This window comes from Leptosomus discolor, chromosome 9 (genome assembly GCF_034619465.1).
Source record: "Leptosomus discolor isolate bLepDis1 chromosome 9, bLepDis1.hap2, whole genome shotgun sequence".
In the NCBI taxonomy this organism is placed as follows: Eukaryota; Metazoa; Chordata; class Aves; order Leptosomiformes; family Leptosomidae; genus Leptosomus; species Leptosomus discolor.
In genome coordinates, this window is record NC_141399.1 from 35,999,739 (window position 1) to 36,012,446 (window position 12,708).

At 39.5% G+C, this 12,708-nt stretch overlaps 1 protein-coding gene across 1 annotated transcript in view; it reads left to right on the top strand.

Moving 5' to 3' along the window:
* The first annotated feature begins 440 nt into the window (after window positions 1-440).
* The window catches only part of HDX (highly divergent homeobox), a 38,166-nt gene continuing 25,898 nt past the window's right edge, over window positions 441-12,708 (top strand). The window contains exons 1-3 of the mRNA XM_009949503.2: window positions 441-587; window positions 5,160-6,284; window positions 11,608-11,661. Of these exons, the coding sequence (XP_009947805.1) occupies window positions 441-587; window positions 5,160-6,284; window positions 11,608-11,661 (1,326 nt within the window). The remainder of the gene's footprint in view (window positions 588-5,159; window positions 6,285-11,607; window positions 11,662-12,708) is intronic.

Genomic DNA, 12,708 nt, shown 5'->3' on the forward strand with positions numbered 1-12,708 from the left:
CAGATTTTGTTTTGTTTTGTTTTTTCCCCTGGTGGGGGAGGGGAAACAGACCTGCCAATATTGTTGGAGCTGCTGGCGTTACTGTTTTGCCTAATGCCTTTATTTTATTGATATTTTTTATGGGAGAAACCTTTTCTTTGAAACTAGAGGCTCTTGGACTTAGCACCACACCACAATGTAATATTTATTTATTTATGAAAGGCTGTTAGTGTTGTTCCAAACATGTAGTTCACCTGTTCAGCTTGAGTCTATCACAAAGGAATTGCTGATGCTGACTCTAACAGGGTATTTTGGAAAGTAAGTAAAAGTGTTGGTAAAGGACTGTAAAGAAAACATGTCAACACTTAGCACTGTCACAACAAGCATAAATGAGAGCCTGTGAATTCTGCAAGTATTACAGTTTTTATTCCAACTTTCAGAGTATCTTCTTTTATTTTTAGATGAATCTGCGTTCTGTATTTACTGTAGAACAACAAAGGATATTACAGCGTTATTATGAAAATGGAATGACAAATCAAAGTAAAAATTGCTTTCAGCTCATATTACAGTGTGCACAAGAAACTAAACTGGACTTCAGTGTAGTCAGGGTAAGTACTGAGGCCTTCCAAATTTGTATGTTGAAGTTATGCACATTCATTTCTTTACATAAAGTATCTGTAGAGGACTGGAGTCTCTAATTTCATACTTGTCTTAAATCAGACTTCAGTATGCGTGTGTGACATGTTCATTTCTAACCGGTGAGCCTGTTTATAGTTTGTTTTTACTGAAATGTCTTCACGTGATTACTGTGTTTAGCAGGGGCCTGGATTGCACAAGAACTGATTTTTGTTTGTTTGTTTGGGGTTTTTTTTGGTGGTTGTTTGTCTTTTGTTGATGGTGTTTTGGTTTGGGGTTTGTTTGTTTGTTTGCTTTTTTTTTTTAATTTATTAAATTGCAAATTAGTTTGCCCTATAGAAACCTTGTGCAATATGTTGTATCAAAGGTCATGTTATTAGGAAACTATTCTTAAGTTAAACAAATTTCTATAACCTAATGTACTTGGGTGAATAATTGTGGAACTATTTCTTTTGACACATTGTCACATTTGTATTCCATGTCACAATTATAGATATTGTGGTCCCTCATGGTTATTTACAGGGAGTACATTCTTTTCTTATAAAAGAAGAATGTCACTAGTGCTAACAGGAGCTCTTCCAAAGTCTATGAATTCCATGGCAAGGGAAATAATAATCCCTTTGTGAAATACTAGACAACAAAATGTTTGTTGTCTCAGAGCAGAAATAGAAATCATGAAGCATTAGCTGAAAAAATAACAACGGTAGTGGAGCTACTAGGAGTTGCTGCAACAGTGAACACTGAAGAGGAAGAAGTAAGACCAGTCTAGGTTTTTTTAAGTGGTGTGCCAGTGGTATATTGACAATAACAACCCCTCCCACTCCCTAATCCTTATCTGGCTTCCCCTTCCTCAAAATACTCTGGAAATACTAAAACTTACTTTCTCAGCTCTAGGTGGTGGGAAGTTCTCAAAGTCAGTCAGAAATTCAGGCTCCCTGGAACAGACAAACAGTTGTAACCAGAATCTGGATGCTGATGATGCAGTCAGGGCCTGTTTTCTATTTTTATTCTGATTGAAGGACCTACAGGAGGCAGCCAGTCTCTCCTCTACTTGCAGTCCTCTCCATCTTCATATTTCCCTTCCCCTGTTTCCCTTACTGCAGTAATGTATCATGGCCTTTTTCCTCTCTTTTCTTCCCTTACTGAGCCCTTATTTGCAACACTTAAACTTTCTTCCTGCATGTGAAGTGCAATGGAAGCAGCATTTGTCCTGCATTTGTCACTTTTGTATGATCTTACCCTTCTCTTCTTTACACCTCTCCTTTCTGCCTCTCCTAATCCTCCCCCCCCTTTTTTCTTTTCTTTTTTTTTTTCCCCTCTTTTTTTCCTATAAAACTCTTGGACAGAAATTAGTAGTACTTCTTTGCACAATATCTAGCAAAATGATACTTGGGTCGCAGCTGGCAGTTGCAGATATGACTGTAATAGGAACATGAATTCCCTAAATGTAACTGTTATAATTCAAATGTCATAACATGATGACTATATTCTTTCCCCAAATCAGAATTTCTATAGCCTTGTCCCATAGAACTACATCCAGTCTTTCCAATCTTGAGGTGGGTTGGAAACATGGAAAGTCCTATTTGTGATTTGATGTAAACCTCTGCAGATTTTATTACTGCAATATATAAAAATTTCGCTTTCAAAATTAGGAAATGTGGTAGAGTTACTCCTGGGAAAAAACCCTGGCCCTTTTCAAATTTGATAGAGATGTGTTCTAGCTACGGCAGGTTTGAATGGCCTGGTTTTGTTCATTAGTGTTAGCATACTTCCGCGGGTTGCTTTTTTGTCTTTACATGAAACGTGAGCAGTGGGACTTGATATCAAGTGCAAAAGTTCTCCAAGTGTGATTTTCACGGTATCACTGAGTGCTGGGAGAAGTGGTCAGGGAGGTCGTGTGGGGTTCTCCCCATAGTACGTACAACGGCAGATATCCGAGGAGTTACGGCTTTGTTGTTCTTTTACACCTCTTGAAAGATTTCCTGAGGACACTTTATTTTCAGATTTAGGATGGACCTTCTGGTCAAAACTAATGGCCAGGCGTCACTGACAGTCCCTCTGTGGTGTGTATCTGGATTGCAGGACAGTCTGAAGTTCCAGCTCTGCCTGATTCAAGCTGGGAATGTAAAATCAGGGTCTCTTAAATTCCAGGTAATTTTCTTAACAGCTGGACCTTTGATGTGTCGTCTCTTCTGGTAGCTTCTCCTCCTAAATAATAGTTAAGAATTTCAGTAATGCTTCCAGTGTTAGTGAAAGTGCTCCCAAAACTTTCTACTTGTGGAACTTGATTGAAACAAAGAATCCTGTCCCTTTTCTGAAGATACTTTGTACTTAATGATTCCCCTGTCACATCCAAAATGAGTACCATGACCATCAAGCTAGTAACAATATGGAGCTTCCCTTTCAGTCTAAGGGTATACTCTTAGATAATTCTTCTTAGCACTGATATCTCACAGTGCTGAAAATGGGAGGTTTTGTACTCTTGTACTCTTCCCTTTTCCCAGCTGTGCAATTCTTTCTCTCCTGTCTTTCTTCTTGTGCTGATCATCTCTCACATTTATTCAGTTTCAGAGTAACCCAGTTAAATTTGCTAACTTTACCAAAACTTTTTTTCTTTTGGGGGAGTTGCACTCACTGATCCTTCAGGTGGATGCTTTTGGATAAATGGTGGGAGGAAGAAGCTGGGGACAAGGTCAGGAGAATGAGACTCTTTCAGCAGTGGTAAATCTGACTTGTGCTGTCTCGTGAAACTGTGCTTTAATCCCAAGTGAATAGTAGAGCTAGTAAGTTATTTGCATTTCTTTTAATGCGTTTCTTTTCAGGAAAACTGAAGAAAAACTTCAGATTTTAGTTCTATACAGTTGTGAAAGTTGGGGATGAAATCTCTTTTCCTGGTCCAAAATTTGCAATTTCTCTATTTAATTGTCATTTGTATTTTGAAAGTTTACTGATTGAGCAGAAATTACAAAAGAATTATTTTGATCTTCTCAATTTGGTTTATGCAATAAAGGAAAGTAACTTGAGATCCGTGGCTGTAATTTCTGTATTTAAACTTGCTTTTGAGAAGAAAAATTTTGTCACTAATAACTGATGCAACAAATCATGCCTCAAATTGGGGATTTTGCAGAATTTGACAACAAAAATGCGTAGAATGGAATGGAGACTTCAACGTACTTCTGTATGTCAGGGATGCGTATTTTACTGTAGAAAAATCTGTTGACTTCCTTAGGAGTTTCAATAAGCTTTCCTGCTTTCATGTGGTGAGATGGAAACCTAAGATAGGTACTCAGTGCAGTTTGCTTGATATGGGGTGAGGGAGTTTATTGATTAAATCAACTCGTTTGGTTGCTGAATGTTGAGATCTTGCTTTGGTTTGGTTTGGAGTGTGCAGTGGATGATACCCAGAGCAGAGCAGAAAACTGCTTCACCATATCACTGTGTGTATCTGATCCTTCTCATAAACAGCGTAAGCAGATGCAAAAGCTAATTTTTCATTCTTTGGCATGTGTATCCTGCCCGCTTGTGCCCTCACATTCAGTACTGTGGTGAAAGAGTTGAGCAAGTCTTGTCTCTCTGATCATGAAAACTGCCGGAAAGAGTTAGGTGGTGCTTTTGCTTCCAGTATTAGAGCTGATGCTTCTACCAGATTAACTCTCTTTATCTTGAAATACTGAAGTTAATGTTTCTCCTTCAGTTTTTAGCTATATCTTAGTGGGTTACTTGCAGTACGGGCTTTCCTGTGTGTTTAAAACAGCAGTATGCTTTAACCTGTGCACAACTGCCATATTACCTGCCTTTTTGAAATACTTTTTTCTCTACTATCTTTTACACAAAACCACGTACTGTCATTGTCACTTTTGGAAATGTCCATAATAGCAAACTTTTGTGGAGTTTAATCCTGGTAGTCCTAATCTTGTCTATCACTCTCTTTCAAAAGCAGGTTTTGACATCAGATCTCGATTTGTGTAGCTGGCAGAGGAGGAATTAGTCCATAGGTCTAAACAATTCACAAAATTGTTTTGTAGTTATCTAACTCAGAGTTCTTTTTCTTCCTCTCATCTAAATTCAAGAATTGGCAGTTTCTGTTCAAGGCAGTTTTGAAGGTCATAGCTTTCAGTTATTTGATTACAAAAGTTTAGCTATATACCTTAGCGATGGTTCTGCATCCCAAGTAGCTAAATACTAAAAACTTCAATTTGGAGGAACTGGTCACAGTGCTGTCAATAAAATAAATCTTAAGGGTAACTTTGGGACAGGAGGCATGATACAGTCTCAGGATTTTTGAGAAACTGGGGCTTTGGAATTGAGACTGGGGTTCTCATGTGTATTAATATATGAATCCCAAGCATGAGAGGCATGGATTTCCACCCTGCGTTGTTCAGGCTCTGCATAATCAGTAAATGATTTACACATTTGTAAGCTTAGGGCTCAACTTGAACACTTAACATTTCATCAGATCTGCTTAAAAATGGAATTGCCTAATTTTTTCTGCTTATTTAATGCTTTGTTTTGTGTTTGTTGTCATTGTTGTTTGTTGTTTGCAGACGTGGGTTGGCAATAAACGAAGGAAGATGAGCAGCAAGAGTGCTGTAGAATCTGGAGGCACTCCTCCAGGGACTGTCCCTACTACTCCCTCAGTACCTCCAGAAGCAGCAGTTAGAAATGTGGTAAATATTGCTCGATCCCAAAGTCAGCAGTCTTCTTGGACCTCTTCTAATAATGATGTAATAGTTACTGGTATATACAGTCCTGCTAGTTCATCCAGTAGGCAAGGATCCACCAAACAGGCAAATGCTTCAATGGCAGAAATACATAAAACCTCTATTCCACGACTACCAGGAAAAAGCGATACAGAGTTTCAGCAGCAACACATCCCTATAGGACGACAAGTACCACATTGTAAAAATGCTTCCCTATTAGTAGGGGAAAAGACTATTATTTTATCTAGGCAAACAAGCGTGCTGAATTCTGCAAACTCCATATATAGTCACACTAAGAAAAGCTACGGTGGTTCATCAGTCCAGACCGCAGAGTTGGTGTTACCTCAGAAGCCGATGATATGCCACAGACCCTGTAAAGCTGAACCTGTGGGATGTCAAAGGTTACAAAAAGCAGAGCATGCTGCTCTCACGTCGCATGTGCCCCCTGGACAAAGGGCTAGTAGCAGGGACCCTTCTTGTAGCACACAAAACCTGGAAATCCGTGAAGTGTTTTCTCTGGCGGTTACAGATCAACCGCAAAGAATTGTGGGAGGAAGTGCAACGCAGAAGCATTGCTCAGTGGACGGCAGCTGTCTGTCCATCGCGATGGAAACTGGAGACGTGGATGACGAATATGCTAGAGAAGAAGAGCTAGCATCCATGGGAGCACAAATACAAAGCTATTCAAGATACTGTGAAAGCAGTAGTTCTGTTCGAGTAGAGAACCAAAGTGCAGCCTTGTCTGGGCCAGGAAGAAATGTGAGCTGTAGTTCACAGATGGTGAATGCCAAGGACATGCCTGACAATATTCTGTATCATAACAGAGACTACCACTTGCCTGCACGGACCTCATTGCATACAACATCCAGTACATTATATAACAGTGCTAACCCATCAAGAAGTACCTTTTCTCCTCATTTTACGTCTTCAAGTCAACTGAGGCTGTCACAAAACCAAAATAATTACCAGGTAATCCATCAATTTATCTCGGTCTTCAAACCTTGAAGACAAGGTTGTAGATAAATACTGTTTTCTTTGAAAGTTGGTAGCTAGTAAGCGATAGGTTCACCTTTCTGCAGGCTGTGCTCCATTTACTTTCAGTAGAGATAATGCCTTCTTAAATGAAAGTGCAGGTAGGACTCTAGTATGGCAGCGCTCTTATCTGTGTAGCCAAACCTGTGGCTGCAGTGGGTAGCTGAATATTGAGGATCAGTGTGGGCTTCAAACGTTCAATAGATAAACTTTGGTTACAAGAGGATCATACGTACGACTGCTGATGCATGCTGAAGTCTGTGTTGTCCTGCGGTGGCTTGCCAGCGCGCGTCACAGCGATACCCTTGGTTGTTCCTCTGTAGACAGACTTCATGTATGGCACAGGGCAGAACATGGGATCGTGCTGTCATTTGTATGCTTGCCCTTATTAATGTCAGCTTGGATCAGCTCTTCCATCAGCACTGCCCGTACCCCCTGTGCAGTTGCCAATCTCTTGGACCTGTTTTATCTTAGGGATTAGTATCTTCTGCAAGGTAGTTAAGATGATGGGAGACACTAAGTGAGCAAATATTCTTCCTCGCTCACAGCGTCTAATTCAAATACCGGTTTTATGTTCAATCCCATTGTTTCCTCATCCTGTAGGAGAGTCCCTTCAGTGATACTGAGGGGAAAATTAAATGCAGATAACTGAAGAATTAAAAGTTGTTCAGAAGAAGCTATAAGACCAACACACTTATATTTTCATTTTTTTTTTATTATAACTAGAGAAGAGATAGTTGTGCAGGAAACATCCAAATTGATTTTTTTCATGGATTTTTATGCCAACTGGCACAACATAGTCTAGAGACACTGAGATAAAAGTCTTAAGACTGACAGGATGTGATGCTGGCTATGTTACCTTTGTGCATTTGCCTCTTATTACCTTTTTAATTTATCCTGAAAGTGAACCCTATAAACAGCATACCATCTTTTCTTGTGCATTGCTCACTAGTATAGGGAACAAAACTTTGTGAAGAGGTTGCTTTGTATTTTGTTTTTTTTTTTTTTCTGACTTGTTCCTATCTCATGTGAGGATTTGAAAGAAAGCTTCTGTGTCCAAGTAAGTGCCACTTTTCATCAGAATTATTGCTTTTCTTGTTAAACCTGAAGTTCGAGGCACGTATGTACTCTGGAGTGGATTCTATGTAGTAGATGGGACATCTGCAATTCTTATTTATGGCCTTTTCTAAGCAGAGCACTTTAGATGAGCTGTTCTTTCCCTTTCTTCCTTCTCTCAGGTAGTCTGTCAGTATTTGCTATTACTGTTCTTGAGTTACAAATTTCCTTAAATGCTGCATAATTGTGACATGCCAGTTTCATAGCAGACGAAAAGCTGTAAGTGTACTCATCTGTTCAGTAAAGGGCTGGTAGACCTGCAAAAGTGCATACGGTGGAGTTAAGGAAATTTTTCTTAAGTTTCATGAAGTGAAATATATTATTGTTAGCTCCAGCTGTGTGCTCTTGGTACTTTGTTTCACTCTTGAGAAAGCATCAGTGAGATTTATTTCTTACTACTTACTTGAAATTTTTAATAAAATTTGAAATAACTTCGATTTGGGATTTTTTGGGCATAGGAACAGAGTCTTTTTAAAAACAGCTAGAACAATTCGTGGTAGATGACATTTTATCTGTCCATGTGGTGTGATAATGGATCAGAACAAGGAGATCTTTGTAACTTCATTTTGTGGGTTTTTTTTCTCTCTCCTCCCCACCAGTTTGCTAAGTGAGGAGTTCGTGTGTACCCTGTTTGACTTCCAAGCCTGTCTCTCAGAGACCCTGTTCTGTGGATTTGGGACTGCACCTTGGATTGGGGATGCTCCTGTTTCCCCGTGGTATCCCTTGCCCGTCCACAGTTTTAAACCTTGGAAAGACTGTCCAGGTTGCTATTAGTTCACTTGTTGCTGTGTGCATCCATGCTGCAAACCTCTGCGATGACGCTCTTCAGTATTAGAGAGTTTATAAAGGAGGGCAGAACTGTGGGGTTGGGGCATGTAGTATCATGGCTCTGCAGAAGCTGCAGAGGAATAGTGTCCTACAGCCTGGCCAGATGCTGTCGTACCTTGAAGAAACGACAGTGCTGATTTCTCCAGATCACTACGTTCCTTGGTGAGCGTTTTTAGCGCTTTCCAGAGCAATGCAATAGTAAGATCTGTAGCGTAAGAGGTGGTGGTGTATGACAGTGACGCTTCCAATGTTCATTTGTCACGTTGACAAGAAAATTTCACCTACTGCCTTCAAAGTCATGTGTGACAAATAGCGTACCCTGCTAGGCTGATAACAACATATTTTGTCGAAATCGTCAGTTCTGCCCTAGTTTAACTCCCTCCTGCAAGTCCTTCTTTTAATTAAGTCCGCTATGACTGCTATTTCATGTAGACATTCCCCTTATAGCTCAATAATATTTATATATTAAACTTCCAGAGACATAGATTTTGTAACAGGTCTGTTACAGTTCAGCTGTCTGAATTATTTTAGACTTATGCAGGATGACATTTAGTTTGTATGTAGTCAGTTTCTGCTAATTTTATTGCCCGTATTTAGCTAATTTATCCATTAGCGTAGGGACGAAAATCCTTGAACTTAGGGAAATCTTCCTGAATTTAAAAGCAGATTAAACCTGAGCTACATGATTATTGGAGTAGTTAAACATCCAAGCAGACGCTTCTTCAAAGTCAGGACTGTGTGATTTGTGGTTTGATGAAGTAATTACTGTCGTACATTGGTGGGTTATCTAATTAGCAATTAGTTACAGCTTCCTTACTGGTTCAATTAATCAAATTCATGTTAGTGTAACTTAAGAGTAAATTTAATAAAGTGATCAATTTTAATGCCTGAGCAGTTTCAGTAAACAAATTGTTCAACCTACTTACTTTTTTTCGTTTGACTTCAAGCATATTGAGCTAGAGAGGCTATTCTTGCTGGTCCTCAAGGCTGAATTGTAGTTTAGTCTTTATTTCTTCCCCCCAACCCTAAAGGATAAAAATACTCTTGAAAGTATGTGTATTTTTAATTACTTTGTTATACACAGTTATCTAATTTAGGCCTGTCTTCTTCAAGGGAAAATCCTAAGCCTTGCAGCCAGTGTGTCAGAATAGAATATAGATATAATAGACTTTTATTTATTTTTAAGATTCACTTTAAGGATGCTGCTTTGTATGAATGAGCTGCATGTTTGCTTTATTTAAGGAAATGGGACTACAGTTTTATTTTGGTTGTTTGTTGTTTTGTTTTCTAGTATGTGTCAACATGATTTCTTACTTCCCTAGAGACTTTTGAAGACAAGAGGGGTACTTTCTTGCTAACTTTGGGCAGCACAGATTTTTGCTAGGAGAAGCAACATGGTCTTCTCTGGAGAGACCTGAATAGTGTTTTGCGACAGAAGTGGAGTTACCTTTGTCACAGCAGTTCCTTCACTGTATTTCTGGGATGAAATACTTCCAACTGCTGGAGCAGGGAGAACCTGTGGGGCTCTGGGGAGGACAGCAGCAGTGAGCAGGCTGCAAAAACACTGAGTATGGCCTCAACTAATGCTGGGACACACAGCAACCAGGACTGGATTGGGGCTTTTGGTGTGTTTTAGTGCACTGAATTTGGGACAATCTACAGGTGGATTGGGAAAAGATTATGTAGGGACCTCATATAGTGTAACCACTTTAATTAAGGTACAGCATTGATGGGACACAAGTGTTGCAGAACCTGTGAACTTTCTCTAGCATCTGCCAGAGTTGCTGTTTCTGAGACACAGTATCTTTTCTGAGCGGAGCATTCAGGTTGTCGTTTTTGCAACATGTGGTAGAGTCCCAGTTGGACTAGGGCTGGAGTTAACACCTGCGGATGCAGGATAACTATCCATCTTGCTCAAAAAATAATCTTGCTCCCCCAAAAAACCCCAACCCTTGTGCCTTTTACATAGAGCCAGTTTAGAATAACCCCATGCGTGTTGTCTTTCAAGTAGTTACATTGAGATAAACTTGTTTGTATTTGTCATCGTACCTGTCAGAACTTTGTGCGTTTGTCTATCAAGTAACTGCCAGTGCTCTGCCAGACTGATTGCTTTAATCACATAGAAAAACACTTTCTTCTGTAGCCCCACTTTAAATTTGTGAAGAGGTCTGTGTGGGTGCTGAGGACACATCTACAGCAGATTCTGTGGTGTGAAGCTGTTGTGTGGAAAATGTGTGTGTGGAACTAAGAAATGAGTATTTTAGACACAAAAGCTCATGCAGACTTGCCCTTAGGAGGGGAGGGTGTTCATTTCTAGTTCCTCTCAACCTGCCTTGTGCTGTCATGAGAAAGTGTCTGACCTTAGGTAACCTCCAAGCACTTCCAGCTAAAAGCTTGAAGAATGAAAGTATCTTGTGTGCTTGTACACTAGACAAACTGTACCAGGTATTCTGTGTTTGGCTATGCTCACGCTGCAAGATTCATTAGTAGAGCGCTTCATAAATATAAAAACTAGTAGCATAGTTTGATACAGTCAGCAGAATTGCGTAGGTTTTTCTTGCTCACGTATATAGCGTGTGTAACGACTTGGGATTGATTAATCTCTCAAAAGCTATGTTTAGTCTCTCAAGCATTGCTTGTGTGCAGCAGAAGATGAACATGGAATCCTAAATAAACCTGAAATATTCCAGGCTATGACACATTTCTGATGGCCAGGGAAAACAGTCCGAGACTATTGTTTAATAAAGTCTGACCTCTGGGAATGATGGAGAAACAATGGGAATCAAGGCAGCTAACCTTTGCCTTCATACCCCTTCCTATTCCAACCTGATGGCCCTAGTTTTGCTGCTAATATGCAAATCCTTAACATCTGACAATGAATAGCTCGGTTACTAATGTGATAGTATTTTTTCTGAAAGTTTAACTGATGTAATTGAAAAATATGTGACAGCAGTTCTGTCAGACATTGGCCTTTGTCTAACTCCAGGCTGCTTAATCTTACCAGTTTTGTGACAGATAGAAAGTGAAAGCTTGTCCTCTGAAATACAGGTTTTGAGATGGCAGAAGTACAGAAACACCCAAGTTGCCACCGTGTTATCTTACCCTCACCCAAAGAAACACTGTTTTGTTTTTAGTCCTACAGCAGTAAGGCTAAGTGTGACTTTGGTTAAGATTTAAAAGCAGAACAGTTTTAAGGACATTCTTGCCAGAATTGAATGCACAATATTGAAGTCTTGTGAAAGCTGCTCAGTATTAGCTATCATAGCAACCTAAGCTGCTGTTGTTTTCTGTTCTGTTTCCTCCTTCCCCTCTACAGATTTCAGGAAACCTTACTGTGCCTTGGATTACAGGTTGTTCCAGAAAAAGAGCAGTAAGTATATTTCCATTTAATTATCTAATGCATCAAGTGAAGGAATGAAAAGTTTATAAAAATGCATTTTGGAAAATGTCAGGTCTATTTACCTTGTGTGGTTTTTTTTTTCCTTTTCTACTTTGACTAGTACGAACATTATCTACAGATATAGTGTTTCAGTTAACGTAAAGTTGATGTACATCTTCTGAAAGCAGGTCAAGGTCATAGTCCTGTATCAAGTAAAGTGATGCCCAGGTATAGGAATTGTGCTATTAGGCGAAGTATAACAACTGAATTGATAAGGACTGAGAATTTAGAGATCAGAATATGGTTTTTTTAATATTCAAAGTGAAATGGTTATTAATTGAGGCAACTGAACACTTCAGAGAGTAACTCCCTCTTCAGCTACTCTGCACATGCACAGAATTAGTCCATGCTGTCTATAGTAGCTTTTATCAAGTCTAATTTTATCCACATGTATGTACTTTCACATTAGGCAAAGACCAGCCAGATTGGTGTCCTCGATTCACAAATTACCCCAAAACAATTCACAAATTACTCCAAACCATAACACAAGGATTGGAACAGCTTTTGGCAAGAAAATATCTCTATCCAACTCTCACTTGATTATTCTTCAGCATTTCCATTCAAGAGTAGTCTGCTAGCTTCTCTTTGAAGAGCATGTTGATTCTGCTTGCTTACCAGGAAAGTACACTCTAAACCTGCAGGTTGGATGGTACAGCCAAGCTTTCAGGAGGCGGTTGCATATGACTGGCTATATCAGAAGCAATAACTAGGGAAATGGCTGTCGTCATAACTAACAGCTGTCAGTGTCGTATGTGCTGCTTTGGCAATGATGTCTAGGTAATGGAAGAACCTTTCCTTACCTTCTCCTCCCTGCTGTACCCAGGCCTTTCTTCTTTTTTTTTAATTTTCAGTTCTGCTTAGTCTTCAAAAGGTGTGAGTTTGGTAGTGTTTCCTGTATAAGTAGGAATCTAAGGACCATCACATTAGTTGTGTTTTCTCTCAGACTTCTGCTAGGTTTCAACTGTAGCACAGTTCCAG